The sequence below is a fragment of the Plectropomus leopardus genome, chromosome 15 (assembly GCF_026936395.1).
Source record: "Plectropomus leopardus strain MGB_pleo_1.0 chromosome 15, ASM2693639v1, whole genome shotgun sequence".
In the NCBI taxonomy this organism is placed as follows: Eukaryota; Metazoa; Chordata; class Actinopteri; order Perciformes; family Serranidae; genus Plectropomus; species Plectropomus leopardus.
The window spans coordinates 16,651,019-16,670,525 of NC_142190.1; the positions used below are offsets into that span (position 1 = coordinate 16,651,019).

A 19,507-nucleotide genomic window follows, 5' to 3' on the forward strand; every position below is an offset into this window, starting at 1 on the left:
AGAAGCCTTTTTTAAGAGAAGAAATTTTAAATATTGATTCAGAAATATGTATTATATGATGTTATAAAATAGTATATTAACATATTATAGTCCAGTACAGTATAATATACAGTGGTGAGGACTGAAACCCATTACATAAGTAAAAATACAAATACCACACTGCAAAAATACTCTGCTACTAGTAGAAGTCCTCCATTTAAAAAATGACTTAAGTAAGTTCCTAAGTATAATCGGGCAAATATACTTGATGCAGAAAATCATTGTAATCAATCAAAATAAAATAGTTAAAATGATAAGCTGCAAGTTCTCATACAACAAACCCATGAAATGTTTTTGCATGAAATCAATTTTCTAATTAATCAACAAATCGTTTCAGCTGCACGTGTATATTTTCATATAGTTTGTGTGCAAAAAAATCTTAATTTGTAGAGTAACTAGAAACTGAAGTTATTTAATAACTGTAGTGACCACTGTAGTTCCTCCTGAACTGTAGTTGAGTAGACGTAAAAAGTTGCAAGACATTAAAAATAATCAAGTAAAGTAAAAATACCGTAAAACTTCAATTAATAGCCCAGGCTATTATTTACTTAAATCACTGAACTCAACATGATTATATTTGGGACAGACGTTTATATGGGACAGGCTTTTATTTCGTTTCACACAAAACTGTTGCTCAGTGAAGATGGGAAATACAATACAGTCCCTTTTAATACCATGGTTATTAAAAGGGACTGTGCGTTTAATTTGGACTATACTTATATTTGAAGTTTTACGGTACCTCAACTTCGTGTATTTTGGCTAAATGTACTTGGTTATGTCCCAGCACTCATAATGTTTCATGAGCTGTAAGAAGTACAAGGTGATATGTAGTAGCACAGTTTTACAAAGCATATAAGTGTATACATTTCAGATAATGTCAGAATATACAATGTAAACGAATAAAAAACGGCGCACACAGCTTTTGTAAATAGATACGAGCTTAACTAAAGTAAACATGTAGTACACTAACCAGCCTGCAGGCGGCGCTGTCATTCCCACACTGCCTCCAGTCATGAACCAGTTATAGGGCAGGAGTCACTGATATTTGGTCGGACAAGGTAAGAAACGTGACATTGTCACATTCATGCTGTAATAACCCACGTTTGTTAGCGTGTTGTAGCTTTTCTCAGCAGTACAGAGGAATAATCATGATGTTTCGATGTTTCCACACAGCAGGGCCGAGCTCACTCTGTAGCCATAGTCACTGTTTACATCAGCTAACACTGCGAGCTACTAGCTGCTAGCTTTATGCTTCCCCCCTCTGCTAATTGTAAGATTCCCAGTGTCCCGTTTATAAGTTCACCAGTTTTCACATGCCCACAACAACACCCGTTGTTTTTTAGGTGAGTGTGAAGTTATCATCAAATGACGACCACGTTTACTATGGATAAAGTTTACTTTTGTTAGCTAGCGTGCTAACATTGTAGCCAAACGTTAGCTAAGGCAAACTGACGTTGTGTCACATTAAAGTTGCGTTATCTCTGTGTAAACATCACGCGAAGCATTCATTTCTGTGTATATGAGTGTTTTGAGTAAATTGTGATGAACTAGCCTTAGATTAAATAACCAATTGATGACAGAGCTCAATGAACACATTTGTCTGAAGCTAAAGAATCAAAAATCTTTTACATAACGTAAATACAATTTACTATTTATTTTATTGTGGGGGTTCAGGAAGTAATCAGGGCCTTGTGAGGGCTTTTTGGCAAACAGATATCAAAAGACCAAACATATATTTATCACGTGCTTTGCCTGAAAATCTGCATGTCTTAAAAAAGTGTTTTTAAAAAAGGCAAGGGCAGATCAATATTGAGTATGTCTTGTAGTGTTTTGTGAAGTTCTGCACAGAAAGGCCAATCACTGGACACTCCCAGAATACATGCCAAAGACTGACGTCCTTAAACACACACTGTCTCCAACATTTGGCGTCCCCTCCAGCAAAATGTGCTTCCTGCTTTGATGTGATTAAAAAACAATATTTTCACCCAGATGTTACTGTTTTTATTGCAGGAATGTAAATGTCTGAGGACAAGGAAGCCCAGGAGGATGAGCTGCTTGCTTTAGCAAGTATTTACGATGAAGAGGAGTTCCACCAGGCAGAGTCAGCACAGGGAGGAGAGATCCAACTCTGTCTGGAGCTCCCTCCTGATTTCAAAGTTGTTGTCAAAGGTACAGCTGTCAGTGAGCTTTGTAAAGAAATGAGGTGTATAACGATATGGTCTCTATGTAAAAAGTAAAATTTCCATGTCTTTTTATGTCGTAAAGTCGCCGTATTTATACTGTAGAAGTCTAAAAAGGCTCAATCCTCACAGAAGTTTGTATTCAGAAACTGTGCCTTAAAACGAGCGGTCAGGACTTCTGTGAATATCTGATGTCACAAATATACTACATAAAGATAAACTGCAGTGTTGTTGCAGTCAATCCTGTGGTGGCAACCATGGTGAAGAAATGCTGAGAAAGCAGGGGCACGTTCGGTCTCAAAGTGGTGTGTAATGTTTTGCAATGGATTCTAGATTGAAAGTGTTTCTTTAAAACTGTGTGAAAATGTGTGAAACTGTGAAACGGGCTTTGGGGTACATTTTCTCTCATTTGCTGAGAGTTTCAGAGGTGTTGCCCTGTCATAAGTGATGTGTATATAACCAAATTACTAGTATATATTTCCCTATTTTACTTATATTTTTGTTTACATTTCACACTTACTTTGGCAATGTAAACATATGTTTTCCGTGCCAATAAGGCCCTTTGAACTAAATGGAATTAAACCCCTGTGTATTAAGCACAAGTGTGCCTGTGTGACACAATAGGGTGTTCAGCGCATCCTCATTTCTGTTTAAATACACATTTTGATGAATGCAGCCCAGATGTGGAAGATCCAGAAACCAGACAATCAGAGCAGACTGGGCTTTTAGGGAGGGTGGCTAAATGGCAGGCACTAAAATAGAGTGCGTCTCACAGAGGCGGAATACAGGAATATGCAGACAGTAATGGGAAAATAATGTCTTTTGAACATTAAAGCATATTTTAGGTAACCCAAATGCATGTATGAACCTGAAAATGAGCATAATATGGGACCTTTTAGCCAAACGCATTTGCAAGTCAAATGTAGTAGGCACTTTTCTCACATTGCCTTGGGTCTATTTTGTAGATGCTTTTCATAAAATTATTTTCTCCTACTCTCAGTAAGGCATATATGTTAGAGATGAAGTTCACAAATTAATTAACTGATTAGCTGAGAAGGGGTAGGTAATAATAAGTTTATACTTCCTCCTACTCCTTTTTGAACATGTAAGATGCTATTTCTTGTTGCCTATTTGAATCATTTCATTGAGTATAGCTTATCATCCATTTTTATTACTGTCATTTTGTTTTACTTAACTATTGTTTGTTTTACATGTTAAAAAAAAATCTATCTAAATCTAAATTTATGAATCTGACTTCCATTAGGAATTTAATAAAATCTCCTCTTTGTTTTGCAGGAGAGAAGCAATCTGAATATAATGTCTGCTTCTTACCTCCTTTGGTGCTCAACTTTGAGCTTCCTGCAGACTACCCATCCACATCCTCACCGGCCTTCACTCTCAGCTCTAAATGGATGACCAGAGCACAGGTAAGACACTAGCATAAATAATCTTCACTACACCATGATAAATATTCAAATGGAGGGTCATATGAGGAAAAGTGAGTGGGTTTACTTAACTGACAAATTAACAAATGATTGTATCACTCAAAGAAAACTTCCTTGCCATGCATCACTTCATCAATACCTGTTCCTTCTCCTTTTCCATTTTACCCCCTCAGATGAGCTCTCTATGCAGACGCCTCGATGAGCTGTGGGAGGAGAATCAAGGCTGTGTAATTCTTTTCACATGGATCCAGTTTCTCAAAGAGGAGGCTATGGACTTTCTGGCCATCCAATCTCCTCTTGAAGTCTTCAGGGGAGGGAGTAAGGCAGGAGGTGAGCGCAGGAAAGCCGACTCAGCAGCCACAGGTACAGCATGTGTTTTGTGAAATGAATGTAGTTTTTTGCTTGTATGGATACATCTGCATTAACCAAAGCATTTTTCTATTAGTCATACTGGCATAGTACCTATTAAAATAAGATAATGTTGTGTAATTACGTTTTGAATTGAGATGAAAGACGAATTGTACAGAATGCTTCTCCATTCTTAAGATTAACTGGGTGCAGTAGCTGCAGATGAACATTTATTCAGTCTGCCCAGTTTATTTGTAATAAATGAAATTGCTGGTGTGTCAAACATGTGCTTTATTTGATCAAAGTACTCATTGTGAAAGAGTCTTAAGTCTGTTTACATGTCAAGTAAAATGACAAACGTGTGTAAATTATATTATTATGCTGAAGTATAAGCAGAACACCTTTGTTTCATAAACATTGAAACGTGTTAACTCTTTGAAACCTGAGAACATTGGCTTGATTTCTTTTAAACACATTTGAAGATGGCAACAATCACCTTAGGAAGACTAGCAAGACACAAGAAAATGGCAAGAAAATTATCTGAAAATTAGCACACAAAAAAAAGACAAAAAAAATGAACAATAAAGGAAATTACCTGAAAAACTGCTTTAAAGATTACAATAATCCAGTAACACATTTTAAACATGTAATTGTGATTATTATAAATATATATATATATATATTTTTTAAATTTCCCTAGTTTTAAAAAAATGCCAATGTCCCCATGTATTTGAAAGAAATTGAACCACTTTGCTCAGGGTTCAAAGGTCTAAATCCTTATGAAAGGTATCTTAAAGCTACACAAGATAAGTGATTGAAGAGTGATTATTTATCAATTTTGTCCAGCTCTGGCGCAGTGTGGGAGTCATTCTGAAAACTCTGAGGCAAAGAAAGAAAACTCTGAACCACAGCTCTCATTGTCTTCGCAACTGGACCCGCGGGCCGTCCTGTTGAGGGACCCGTGTGCCGACCTCCTACCTCAGCTCCTGGACTTTGACGAGGAGCAGCGCCAAAGGGTGTTTGATGGCAAGGTGTTCGGCTGTGGGATCTGCTTTGCAGAGAAGCTGGGCTCCGACTGCCTCTGCTTTAAAGAGTGCCAGCACGTCTACTGCAAGGCCTGCATGACTGAATACTTCCAGATCCAAATACGGGACGGCAAAGTTCAGTGCCTTAATTGCCCTGAGCCCAAATGTACCTCCTTGGCCACACCGTCGCAGGTAAGAGAGCAGGAGAGAAGTTGTGTGTGCGAGGGGTCGACCCCATATTGGTTTCTCAGGGCCCACACTGATACCGATTATTAGTAGTTAATGAGACTGATAACTGATATTTGGAACAGACAGGCATTTACAATAATAATAATAATATCTTTCTGTCAATATTTAGAATTTGGAATATATATATGTATATAACAAACTCAAGCACCAAACTTTGTTAAATGCCTTAAGCAAATTTTTAATCAAAACTGAAATGTTCAACTTCATATTCATCATAGTTCCCAGCAGCTTCTTTTAAAAAAATGAAGTCAAGTGAAAATTTGAATGAAAAATGAACTAATTAAAATAGCTCCCTGAAGATTTACAAAGTAAAACTTCCTCCTGTGCTGGCACTCTCTTTGCATTTTAATTCATTTTATTGGCGATGATAAGAATAAAATGCTGTTACAAATAATCGTCAAAATGCCAAATATCGGCCCCAATAATCGGCCAGGCTGAAATCTGTCAACGCCTAGTGTGTGCATATGCCTACGAAGACGTGTTTTTTCACAGGAGAGATGAACAAAATTTCCACTCTGGACTTATTTAAGTCTCGTTACCCAATCACTTCACTTGTAACTATTTCCCTCCCTCCGTCTTCCTCTGTCAGGTGAAGCAGCTGGTGGATGAAGAGCTGTTTGCCCGTTATGACCGCTTGCTGCTCCAGTCAACGCTGGACCTCATGGCCGATGTAGTCTACTGTCCCCGCCAGACCTGCGGCACAGCTGTCATGGTGGAGCCAGACACAACCATGGGCATTTGCTCGGCCTGCCAGTATGCTTTTTGCACGCTGTGCAAGCTGGGCTATCATGGTCTCTCCCACTGTAAAGTTACTGCAGGTAATGTCTTTCTGAATACATTCACTGTACAGTATGGTTTAAGGGCAAATTTTCAACCAGCTCTGTATGAAAACAGTATGTTTAGTCTGTGTAAATGAACTGTGCTAGACTTTCCTCCCATCAACCAGTGCCTAGATATCCCTCCTCCCCCTGGCGAAATAGTGCCAAATTATGAAATTTACGTCATTGTTTCCTCTTTTTTTGCCAGGTGTTTTTGTTTTAATGTATTAAAATGCTAAATTCTAAATTCAGTATCAAGTTTTTTCCACTGATCATCCCCCTGTCTAGTTCTGCTGCATGTCTGTGTAATGTGAGACATACGGTAGATCTTGTCTCATCATTTGTGTATTTGACACTTTGTATTGGACGAATCCCCACCTGCTGAAATCTAAAGTTACATTTGTGAGATAACCTTGAGTGTAAAATGAGGTAATAATCTCATGAAACTCATTTGCAGCATTTAAAACTATTTTTTTGTGTTACTAGGCTTTGTTAAACTGCGATAACATTTGAAAAACAGTTAACTTAAACTAATTAGACACTTATGATGTTTGGTTTTGAAAGCCTCACACAAATGCCATTGCATACAGAGTTCCCATGGTCATAGAAAACCTGAGAAAGTCACAGAATGTCACAGTATTTTTTGTCCAGGCCTGGGAAACAGCTGTAGAAAAGTCATGGTGTAATACATTAGTTGTAACAGTAATTAAACATGAATAACATTCCACATAATATAACATAACAGCAAGTTTATTTTATTTTCTGTCACTGTTGATGTTACATAGCTCTAATACGTGTCAAATGTGTGAAGTTTTGTTTACCATCACGTACGTTTCTTTATTTTTTCCCCCTGTTTAGTTTCTCTCCATGTATGAAAGCCAACTGGAATTCTGTTTCTTTTTTAAGAGAAAACTGCTTTTAAATTGTACTGAATTTTTGATATGGAACACATTTCATGTGATACACTGTTAATGCTAATGACAATGTTATTTTTTGGTCTTTATCAACTGAAAAAAAGCACAACTGTGCACTCCAATCCATGCAAAAATCATGTTTTAACTGTGCAAAAATCAAGGCATAACCTTGAAGAAGGTCTCTCTTTTGTACAGTTTTGAATGTCAGAATGTGCTTTTTTCACTGTTGATAACGACTAAGCTCCAGCACCTTAGTCCAACACAGACTGAGTGGTGTTTTTTTCAAGATTTGATCTGATCTCATGTTTTGGTCTTTAAAAAGTCATGGAGAAGTTTTGAAATTTTGTCTGTGAAAATGTGTGCGAATCCTGTGAATGTTGTCAAAAATAACAGTTTTCAGGCTGTAATGTTGAATTCTAACAAAAAGATGTTTTAAGATTTTAATTTTTAAATAAGAATTTACTGGTACCACATTTGATCAATTTCATCCCTGAGTTCCTGTTTTTTTGCCTTATTCTACAGATGAATTGCGTAACCTCAGAGATGAGTACCTGTCAGCCACAGCCGAGGGGAAAAAGTTTCTGGAGCAACGCTTTGGGAAGAGGGTGATCCAGAAAGCAGTGGAAGAGTCCTTTAGTAGAGACTGGCTCAATGAAAACTGCAAAGGATGCCCACGCTGTGGAACCAATATACAGGTCAGGCTCCCCCCACTGGTCAGAGACCAGTTAGAACAGGCTTTGACTTCATTACAAGGGGTCGATGTTCAAGGCCATCACTTTTAAAGCGTTTATTTTACCTTCTTTATACACAAACTACAGCCTGTGTTTCATGTAGTGATGGTTGGACCGATTCTTTTTACAGTATTGGTTCCTTTGTGTTGATACACAAATAATAATCATTATTATGTATCAATAATTATCTATATAGTGCCTTTCAAAAACAAGTTTACAATGCGCTTTACAGACATAAACACAGAAAATACGCAGTGCAGTTACAAGATTAAATTCAAAGCATCTTAAAATGGAAAAAAAGAGAAGAGACAGTGAATAAAAATGTGAAAATAAGCAAATGAATGAAAGCTAAGGAAAAGTTGACCTTTAAGCCATTCTGGTTTGAATCCACGGATGGTTAAAAACGTTCTTATCTATTCAATATTGTCCCTGAAGATCCTTACGTTTAGCCCCAGGTTGTGTCTGCTTCTGCTGTTAATGGATGTTTGCTATGACGTCTCTCTGTCTTCCTAGAAAGTGGATGGCTGTAATAAGATGACCTGTACCTCGTGTAGACAGTACTTCTGTTGGCTGTGCCTGGGCCTCCTCAGCAAAGTCAACCCGTACAGTCATTTTAACAACCCACATTCACCCTGTTACAACCAGTGAGTCATCTCATTTTTCTTTTTGTTTAGCACTCCGGCCAAGTACACTTACTGCACATCTGTAAACACATTAATGTGTCTTTTCTCTTCGTGTTGCAGACTCTTCCACGGTGTGGATCTTGATGAAGAAGATGCCTTCTGGAGCGATGAGGAGGACTGAGCCCCGTGCAGTACCTCGCTGCTGTATGCTCCGTTTGAATGCACTTTATCTCACATCACCGTCTCTTCACCTGTGACGCTCACATGCCTGCATTTGCACAACAGTGCCACGACAGTTATGTACCATGGTACCATTGTTATGTTCTGAATATGACCAGGCATCTTTGGCATAAAACTATCAATGTCTGGGTGTTAATTGTTCATATTTACTTAAAATATGACAAGACGTCATGTATAAAAATTCAAGAATGGCAAGAACAGTTTTAGCTTTGTCTCAGAGAGAAATAGAGAAACAGCTGTGGCTTTTTTGTAGAAGTGACATTTTCTTGAAATTACTCTTGGTTTTCAACATCAAGAATATGTAGTTATTGATAGTAAATCATTTCTATATGACAGTGTCATATAAATTGATTTTTATTTCTAAAGTCAAAGCAAATTAACAGAAAAAAGAAAAGCAAAATGTTTTTTCACTCGGTTAGGTCTACAGATTTACTTTTTTCTGAGTTTAACTTTTTCATGATAAGTTTTGACATTTCTCAAGTTATAATGATCAACAAGTGATACTGGAATCACTGACTCATTTTGGTAAATTCAAGATGTTTGCTTCCACTAAGCCGGCAACTGGGTGCTGCAGGAAAAAAGAGGTGATGCCAGTCGCCCTTCTTTCTCATGTTAAGTTACCTGCTTCTTATATGAAGTCTCTATCCTCTGGCTGGCTTTCTGTCACATGTCCAAAGTGTGAAACTTAACTAACCGCTTTCTTCACACAAACTTCATGGTGGATAATTAAGTGAATTTCATGACCTAAGCCAGGCACACACACATTCTTGATACAGGATCAAAGCAACAAAGGTGAAGCTGGAGATTTGTCACTAAGGCATAATTAACTACCTAGATTTTGTCGTTTGTTTCAGCTCTAGGCTGTTTTGGTTGGAAACTCTTACATCATGCTCAGACAGGGTGCAGAGTGTAATTTGAATGTTGACAGTTTTTCATCTTTTGCCAGGATGTTGGGTTTTTTTTTTCATCTTTGAAGATTATGTTTAAATTTGCTTTTTCTTGAGATGAGTTTATTTACAGAAATGCGTCCTTGCACATCATGAAATCTGGTAGGTTGAACAAAGGAATTTAATGAGTTTGGTTGTGGGCTGTATGTCATAATTAGTTGGAGTCATGTTTTTCTATACAGAATGTAATAATGGAGGATACTACAGTAAATATTCAGCCAGTCCTCTGATGGGGTTACTGGGATTGTGATTATGGTGTGTGTGGAGTTATTCGGGGACTGAGGTGTGAGAAAGGAAATCCTCCCTTGGTAAACAGATTTATTCACTCTCTTTTGTACAACAGTTGCCAAATATTAGTGTCAAAGAGAGGCCAAATAATCTAGATACAAAAATGTTTTGTACAATTAATTTATTTTCTTTTTCTCCATTAGAAAGGAAGCGTTATCATGCAGTCAGTTATGTTCTGTTATTGAAATTGAACTCTGCATAAAATCTATTCTTTTTCAACGTTAAATGATTTGCTGTTCTCTGCTTTAAAAGAACAGATGCGGGGTTGGACTGGTAAAAACCAAAAAAAGGACAATCTCTTGTTCAGTCTTGAAATGCACATGGATTTCCCTTTAGTGCAGACCCACTTTCACGTCATGTCTCATGTATGAAACATTTGAGTACAGGATGTTTAGAATTCAGTGAAAATGAATTCAGCATACTGTTCCTCAAAATAAATGTTACCACTTAACATTTTGTTGATTTGACTCATTTGATCTGAGACTGAAAGATTCGCTTTGTCGCCAGCATAACTCATCTGCCCTAACTGTGCGCTTTGGTGCACCGCCACGCAGTGAGCTTAACACCTGTCCAACAGAGGTTTAAGATGGGGAAGGTTTAACTGTAAACAGCTGTCAAAATGTGAAACCAGTATTGGTAGGGCAAAAAAAAAAAAAATCACCAGCGTAAAATCAACGTTAAGATCACATAGGAACTAATCATACACAGTTATCAATACAGTTAACATACACATTAACCAATCAAAAGTTATTTGAAGAGCACTTTTTGAACAGGGTAGTGCAATTTTGTTTTTCTTTGTTGGTTTGTTTTTTTAATAATCATCCAGATTTACTAATTTTTGCAATTTCTGGGACATTTCTTGCCAAGTTGCTCTTTGACTTTTTTCCTCATGTTTTTGAGAGAAATCAAAACAATTTGCTCAGGGTTTAAAGTATTAAAGTCTTGTGATAGACATCCAAATGCAGCACAAGAAAATTATGTTGATCCAGGTTTCAAAGAGTTAAGGACTTAATAATTTCCTTAACTTTAAACAAAAATGTAGTCTTAAGGGTTATCATTTAGAATGATGTGTCAGAACCAGAATATTGCTAAACCAAGATTATTTTCTGTTTTCTTAGATGTATATATTTATTTAAAATGAGCTCTCTGTAGTGCTTTAAGTAAGCCTTTATCACACCTTGTTACCTGAAACATGACCCACATTTACCCTGTAATCCAGAGGTTATACTGTGACAGAGAGGGAGACAATGAAACACTAAAGAAACAAAGAGCGCACGTTTTAGCCTGAGATTGAAAAGAGACGACAACATGGTGTAATCCCTTTGGCTAGAGTTGCTGACAGGGGATAACCCTTTTAAAATGGCCCCTCTCTCCTGTCCTGTCCCATCCCCTGCCTCGTGCCCTCTGTTCGCCCCCCCTGCAGCCCCTGCCTGTCTTTCTCCACACTGACTGACTGAACTGTTACTATGCCCAGAAAGACACCTGCTCTCACAAACACAGGAAACCAGCACCTGACCAACACTGAGGAACTTCACTAACCCCCAAAGCACTCACGTTTTGTCCTCGAGCAGGACAACACTTAAAAGAAAAGGTCAGTGGATTTTTGATGTGGTGACTGATGGGATGTGGCCTGAGGCTCAGATGGCAATGATGAAGATCCCAGATCCCTGTCGTCAGCCATGTTTTTGTGGAATGCAGTGGTGGTGTTGAGTCGGATGGATAGACTCTGTCTTGCCGGGGAAGCTACTGTATTTTGTTTTAAAAATACCGTGGAATATAAGAGTATAGGGAATCACTGTTTTGTAATTATGAGTAAAAGGTAACTTTTATGTGTATCAATTTGTCTCTTAAGAAGCATGTGCTAAGTCAACACCAAAATAATTTTTATTGTGACATTTTTGTTATGACATACACGGCCAGGTGGCTGTATAAAACAAAGCCATCTCCAGCAACGGTTATTTAAATATTAATTGATTATTATTGCCTCAAGCATACAATTACACCTACAGCATGGCACCATTTAGTAGCTCATATTTGTATGTAAAAAAACAAAAAAAATCTAAATCGTGAAATATCTTCCTCTGAAATATAATGAAGTAATCTTCTAAAATGTAAAGTACTGGTTCTTCACATTCATACTTTAATTCATTATAATAAGGGTACATTTGCTTTATTTTTTATGCCGATAACCAAGGCCAGAGGCAACATGGTTTTGCGTTGTTTCTCAACGGTAAGCTGATTGGATTTTGGTGGTCCTTGGGTCAAAGATCAAGGTCACTGTGACCTCATCGTTCTTATTCTTGTGATATTTTAATAAAACCCTGAGTAAATTTCTTAAAATTTGGCACAAATGTTCGAGTAGACTCACGGATAAACTGATTAGATCTTAATGGTAAATGGTCAAGGTCACGCTGACCTTACATTCCTCCAACTCTGAAAGCGATACATCAACACTTCGAATTTCAAGTTTGACAGAAATGTTCACTTGGACTCAACGATGAGCTCATTAAAATTTGGTGTTTAAAGGTCAAGGTCACTGTGACCTTGCATCCGTATAATTTCTGTCAAAGGAATATCAGAAGATGGCCTTTAGGGAAGTTTCCTTAAATTTGGCTTGAATGTCCACTTGGACTCAAAAATGAGCTGAATAGAATCTGATGGATGAGGGTCAAAGGTCAAGAACCACCTTGAAGCTGTAGTGATTAAATAGATCTTCTGTGTGTCAATTGTCTATGTTTTCACAGACATGGATGTAAATTTTATGCGCAACAACTGGCGCACAGACGCATACAACTGTGTGGCAATATATCCTTTTTTTTTTTTGACTCATCGTTTACACTAACTCTAGCAGCAGCTTTTTTAACTGTTTCTCTCCTGTTAGAGACGTACACTGAGACCAGACCATCTACAGCCCGTCCACTGCAGCACCAAGAACCCAACCCAGTGCTGGTATCATGATTGAGAGTGACAGAGAGCTGTCGGCCATGGTGCAGGAGCTGTGGGACAACGATGTCAACAGACTCAAACCTGGAAAAGACTACAGGATCTCTCTGCAGGTGCACCACACACACACAAACACACACAGAAACACACACACACACACACTCTCACACAGGTATGAGGCTATTTTGCTCCCTTTATTAATCATGATGACTTAAAACTTCCTATTATGTGCAGCTTACATGTTGCCTGCATGTTTGATCTTTATGCTAATATCTTACCTGGCAGTATAACACATCTATAGTTACTTTGCTGGTTTTCTGTAATTCTGTAAAACATCAAGAAATATCCATAATATTCATTTCAAGACAGTTATATAATTCAAGTCAATGCACTACATATTTAAAAGGATATATCACTTTGAATATAATTTCCTGCTTCAGTTCGAATATGAAAAGAGAAAAATCTGAGCGATATTGGAAAAAAGCAGAGTAGTGATATGAAGCAATGAGGATTGTGGGAAATGTGATCTTAATCTAAACTGCCAGCTCAGATAAGACAACAGAACAGTTTCTTTCCTGTGGTTGTGTTCTTATATCTTTTTGGGTTTTTTTAAAATGTATTTACCTTCATTTTTTATTTCTAATTGTTTTAGTTATTGTCTTGTGACAGTGCATCCATGTTAAATGCAAAATGTATGGAACTATGCAGAAAGAGCATCTGAGATTTTATGGGAAAACAGAACACAGGGACATAAACTATTTGTGTGTGAGTCAAATTTGAACGTTTCTCTGCTGTTGCAGGGCAAAGCTGGAAACACCATGGCCATCAACGACAACAATGATGGAGCAGGATATCCTCTGTTTACATTTGTTGATGAGAACATTTTTAAAAAGGAGACTTTTTTAGGTAAGTGCATGATGGTAGAGTGAAAGTGTGAAAAGTGAAAGATCTTTCTCCCATGTCTTCTGCTTGTCTCTGTGAGATGAGGCTGCTTCTTACACAACCGCTCTGCTGAAAAATGTTTGATTTGACATGATTTCTTCACACATTCCACTTCCCTGTTTGCCAGTTTGATACTATCCTCCTCGTCGCTTCCCTTCAGAGTAAAGCTTCTTCATCTACTCATAATCTCCTTATGACGAACAGTGGCATGTTGCATAACCACAGAGCAGGCTGAATTCACTGCGCTGGGTGCAAAAGATGCTCTTCTACAAACACTGGCTTCTTCAAAAATCCTCCTCTCCATTATAACTGCTGAAGCATGCTTCCTTCCAGCAATTCTTGTCTAGTGATGTTTTCACACATTTATGTTGTGTATCATGTTGCCCTCGCTCAGAGCTGTATAGGGAACTGAATTATGTAACAGCTGGTATTCAGAGTTCACTGTGAGGCAGCTGTCCTGTTAAAAAACAAAAGATTTCTCCCTTTTTGCTGTTTGTCTGTAGTCTCCAGCAACCTGCTTCACTGTCCCTCTCCCGGTTACTGGAGCTGTTTCCATCAGCATTTGGCCAAATGTACCCAAGCTGTCATTATATCCATGTCCCATATTGAACAAAGTGCTCTTTGACCAGTGTCTGTGTTTGTCTCTGCAGCCTTTATCTCCCTGTTGGATAACTATGTGAGTGACACTGGCGAGCCAGAAATTGTAACCCCCGAGGAGGTGGCAGAGAACCACAAATTCCTGGACTCCATCATTAAGACTCCCACTATGAAGGTACCCTTGGGGATGTTTGGAAAGAAATGCTCCCTCTTGCTGGGCCTCATAAATGCACATTTCTTCTACTCAAAGAATGAGAACTTATTAAAAGTTGCACATGAATTTGATACTCATATCATACAACTAAAATAACTTTAACAATGCTTAAAGGTGCAGTATATAATTCTTATCTTAGCTGAGTTTAGTTTATTTGATATGGACATGACAGAAACATTAGAAATAGACAACTATGCACAAGAATCAGATGCACTGTGCACCTTTTCTTTGAATTAGAATATTCTGGAGAAAGACAGAAAATTGTTGAGTCTCATCCACAAGTCATCAAATACTGACACTACTGCTTTGCTTTTATACTAAAAGTCTACAGCTATAGTGTCTTTGTGAGGTTGAACTTAGATGAAGCCTTGCAAGGAGTGGACAGATATGAAAGAGGGTTCTGGGAGTCCAGAAAATTTCAGCATCACAAACTTAATTTTCTGCATTCTGGTGAATTTTTATGCAGCAATTCGTGCTGTTTCTACATCGATTTATTGTGTGTCAGCTGTCTAAAAAATAACATACTGTAGTCTCATTTATACACTTTTAAAGACACAGAGAAGTTCCCAAATTCAAGAGTATTACTGATGTATCTTTTGTCATAGAACAAAATGTGAAAGGGCCTTAAGCCTGTGTTAATGACAGACCTTTTTTAAGGTTTCTTGCCAAAAATCCATTAATTTCAAGAGGAGGCAATGGGGAGTGCAAAAATATTAACTAATTTCTGGATTTAGGACTCATTCATGGGGCACTCTAAACACCATGTATACATCTGAGGCTGATGGGAATATTATTTATCAAATTAAAATTTTGCCCTGATGATGGCTCAAGATGAAAAGTCAGGGGGTCAAAAAAGTTTGTAGGATTCATTGTTTGGGATTCATGAATGCTGGCACAGTAGTTGTTGAGATATTTCAGTCTGGAAATGTAATATAATATAATAGTGGTGGAGCAACTGAGGGAGAGTGCCATCCCTGAGCCACATCACTAGTACGACTAAAAATGTACATTTTTATGAGAATTTCTTGTGTGTTTTTCAGATAGCTCATAAATATCTGGTAGAGAAGCACCTCTCTCCACAGGACGAGACAAAATTCAAGGAGCAGCTGTACAGGATCTGGTTTGAACTTTATGCGAGGAGAGGATCCAGCAGGTGGGTGGAATCTGGCACAGCACCTAAATATATCCTCACCAGTGGCATCTGGCACTATGATGGTAACTGTGTTACTCTGAGAAACTGGCTCTGTGTAGCACATCCAGTCAGTGTGAGGTGAACTACTGAAGATGCTTAGAAGCCACTAAATACTACATCTCAACAGATGCCATGTTTGTAATTTTAGAATGAAAATCTTTATCTGTGTAATATTCTTTTTAATTTTGTATATAGCTTTTCATGTCTATGCATATGTAGGTACTGAACATGCATGCTTAAACTGGTGTGTGAGTGTTTTAACTTTTAAGTTGTTTTAAGTGTTGTAAGTGTCTTTTTTACCTTTTACTATTTATTTTATTCTTTTATTCTTATTTTATTGAGCTCTGCTCAAGTAGTGCAACTATATGTCATTGTATACACTTGAAAATTGTATACACTGGAAAAACATCAGCTCTAAAAACAAGGAAAAAAAGAAATAAAATAAGGAAAATATTACTTAAAATTTGCAAAATTATCTGCCAACAGAATAGGAAGATTTCTCTTTTTTCTCTCTTTTTTGTAACAGGTAAAAATATCTTACCTCAAAAACTACAGATAACTGAAAATTAGGGTGTCCAGACTAAAAATAAGCACATTTGTCTAGATATTTAAGAGTTATTTTCTCAATATGACTTCTTAGACTTCATTTTTTGCAGTGATGCAATGACAATGAATCAAATTTCACCTTTTAAAAAATGCTTTTCTACATATGACAATTTGGCATGGAGAACATATACTGCCATCAGCTTGACAATAATTCAACAAATGTGCCGGTCTGTCTCCCACCAGGCCAGACTCCTCTGGGTTTGAACACGTGTTTGTTGGGGAGACGAGAGGAGGGCGGACTGTCATCGGCTTTCACAACTGGATCCAGCTCTACCTACAAGAGAAGCTGGGACACATCGATTACAAAGGCTACAGCGTCGATGCAAATTCACCTCAGGTACAATGCTGTAGTGTGTCTCTTGCTTTAATTAACAACAGAGGGTCAAGATTGTATTTTCAGCACTGCTGTTTCTGTATTGTGTCTTCTTGTCACACACTCATAACAATATATCTGATAAATGTCCCACCTCATATTTTCTCATCTTTACTCTACCAGGTAAGGATGATGCACTTGTTGCAGTCTTGCTCTCTGGCTCTCATCCTCGTTCTCACACGCTAATGAGAAACCTCACATCCTATTATGACCAAGTTTGCCCTCTCACCTTCTGCTTGGCTCTCTGTGTTTCGTCTTTCTGAGCCTTATGCAAACCACTGAGCATGCTTTTTGGATATGAGCCCATTCTCTAGTTAAACACAGAAAGGAGTGTCCTGTGGTTTGAAACAGTGCATCATTTTCATATCCTATTTTGCATATTTTTCACCACTCCCCTCTGCCGTTTCCAATTATCATGCAGCATAATGCATGCTGAAGTATTTGGATGAAGTGCTGAAACCAAAGGGCACCATTATGTTTGATATTATGATCACCTAATGCTGAGTTGATCAGAAATAGACAGATGACAGTTCATTATCCAGTTATGCCCACTTTCCTCTTCCCACTCAAGCCTACCCTCTACAACAAACCTCTACCCCATGGCGTAAATAAATAAATAAATAAATAAATAAATAAATAAAGAAAGAAAGAAAGAAAGAAAGAAAGAAAGAAAGAAATAATAACAGTACCCAAAGCTGCTCTTTTTGCCATGAGCCAAAATTTTGATTTCCCAAGGCAAAATTACTAAATGACTCAAAGATGTTGACTTATGAAGTCAACATTATTAGATAAGAATTTATAAATATGAGTTAATTCTAAAATGTTGACTTATTAAGTCAATATTATTAAATAAAAAGCCAAAATTATGAGATAATAAGTAAAAAATATGAGATAATAACTAAAAATAGGAGATGCTAGATTTAAAAAATCATGAGATAACCCAAGGATTTTGAGTTATGAAGTTAAAAAAAATAGATAAGTGAAAGTTGAATCATGATGAGATAATTACTCAAAAGTATGAGATAAGTCAAAGACTTGAACTTAACGAGCTAAAATGACAACTTTTGCTCCCAAAGTCAAAATTCTGACGTACTATCTTATAATTTTGGTGGGTGTTTCTATTTAGTATTTAACCTAACTTTCAAAGGTCTTTATTACTTTCTTGGTCAAAATGGGCCACTCTATATCATGTGTGTATAACAAGTACGAGTATAAAAATCGACAGGATGTTTATGTTTAAGTTGTCTAAATTTAATTTGTTGTCTCACTCTCATTTCCTCTTCAGATTTCTTTATCTTTGTTAAGACTGATAACAAGCTGACACCTGAAACTGCATGAGTCTGTTTCACATCTTTCTTCCCTTCCTGTCTCTTTTCCTCAGACTGATGAGTATGAGCCCAGGGCTGGGGTTTGTCAAACAATCCTACATGTTCCTCCATCTCTCCCTTTCCTCTCCTCCTCTCTTTCATCACCTGTCATGTCTTTTTCTCTCTTTCTCTCTCTTACTGCAGCCTGATGAGAACAAACACATCCTGGCACTACAGTTCAGCTGGAAGGACGGTATAAAACCCAAGGGCAGCATCTTCATCGGCGTCAGTCCTGAGTTTGAGTTCGCCCTCTACACTCTCTGTTTCCTCACCTCACCCAACGAGCGTGTCAAAGTCCAGTTCAGTTTCTACGACGTGGAGATTGTTTGCCACCACTACAACCAAAAGCACATAGGTACCACTTACCCTGTGCTCATTAGGTACCGGATACCTACGCAGTAACCAGACTAGAAATCAATCTGAGATACAGGTTCAACTTCTGCAACACTTGAGCTTGCATCCAAATTGTTGCAGGTATTGTTGTTGTCTTTTTATTTTAGATAAAGATACAATAAAACCTTACAAGACTCAGTTGCATTTGTTTGGTTTTTTTTGTTTTTAATGCACAATGATGCCTTTTCTGAGAGTGTAAAACATTACATTAAGCGAGATGTATGTGTTGTGTGCTAATTACTGATATTCATGAGGTACTTTTAAAAATATATGAATACATTCGCTCCAGTACAATCTGAAGTACTTGTACTTAGGTCCTTCTTGTGTCTGGTGTTACTCTGCTAACTAGTTACTTTTCAGATTCAGATTAATAATACAAAGTATAGTCAACAAAAGTTATGTTTTTACATCACTAAGACTTTATTGATCCCAGGGAGAAATTAACCATTTGAAACCTGAACAAAATTGTTTGATTTCTTTTAAAAGCATGGGAAGAAGGCAATGATCATTTCAACAAGAAATGGCCAAAAAATTAGCAAGAGATTTATAAGAAGTTAAAACAAGATTACTTGAAATCCATTCATCCATCCGTCCATTATTGTCCACTTATCCAAGTCTGGGTCGCAGGGGCAGCAGACTGAGCAAAGCACTCCAGACATATTTCTATATATTTATTGATATTTTTCTTTAATTTAAAATAGAAATGCAAAATTAGACCCTTTATAAAATTTTCATTTTTGTGCTATAACAGCAAAATTAGCTGCTCTAGATATTTATTACTAAAAACTGTGTTTTATTTTATGTATCATCATCCTGCACATGCTGAAATCATATCCGAGTATTTTGTAATTTTACAGTAAATTGACTTTATTCTCTTTATTCTCTTCCTCTAATGGTTGTTTTATTTTCCACCAAATGGGGGCGGTAGAGGGTTTGTTGTGGCCAATGACGTCAATCGATTTGAGAGCGAGATGCGTCAAGTTGCGTCAAGTTCACAAAAATGAAAAGGAAACTACTCAGGTTAGATTTCAAA

At 37.4% G+C, this 19,507-nt stretch overlaps 2 protein-coding genes across 2 annotated transcripts; both read left to right on the top strand.

Annotated features, from left to right (window-relative positions):
• The first annotated feature begins 954 nt into the window (after positions 1–954).
• rnf14 (ring finger protein 14) lies at positions 955–10,298 on the top strand. The gene is made up of 9 exons (XM_042499859.2): positions 955–1,097; positions 2,050–2,208; positions 3,516–3,646; positions 3,838–4,027; positions 4,859–5,229; positions 5,876–6,104; positions 7,541–7,713; positions 8,263–8,393; positions 8,493–10,298. Exons 2-9 carry the CDS (start codon positions 2,058–2,060, stop codon positions 8,551–8,553), a joined length of 1,437 nt encoding a protein of 478 aa, XP_042355793.1. The 5' UTR covers positions 955–1,097; positions 2,050–2,057; the 3' UTR covers positions 8,554–10,298.
• A 144-nt stretch (positions 10,299–10,442) lies between these two features.
• Positions 10,443–18,612, top strand: endou2 (endonuclease, polyU-specific 2). The gene is made up of 7 exons (XM_042499406.2): positions 10,443–11,438; positions 12,729–12,903; positions 13,591–13,696; positions 14,383–14,504; positions 15,584–15,696; positions 16,525–16,678; positions 18,226–18,612. The coding sequence occupies exons 2-7, from the start codon at positions 12,802–12,804 to the stop codon at positions 18,481–18,483; spliced, it is 855 nt and encodes a 284-aa protein (XP_042355340.1). The 5' UTR covers positions 10,443–11,438; positions 12,729–12,801; the 3' UTR covers positions 18,484–18,612.
• Positions 18,613–19,507: the final 895 nt, after the last annotated feature.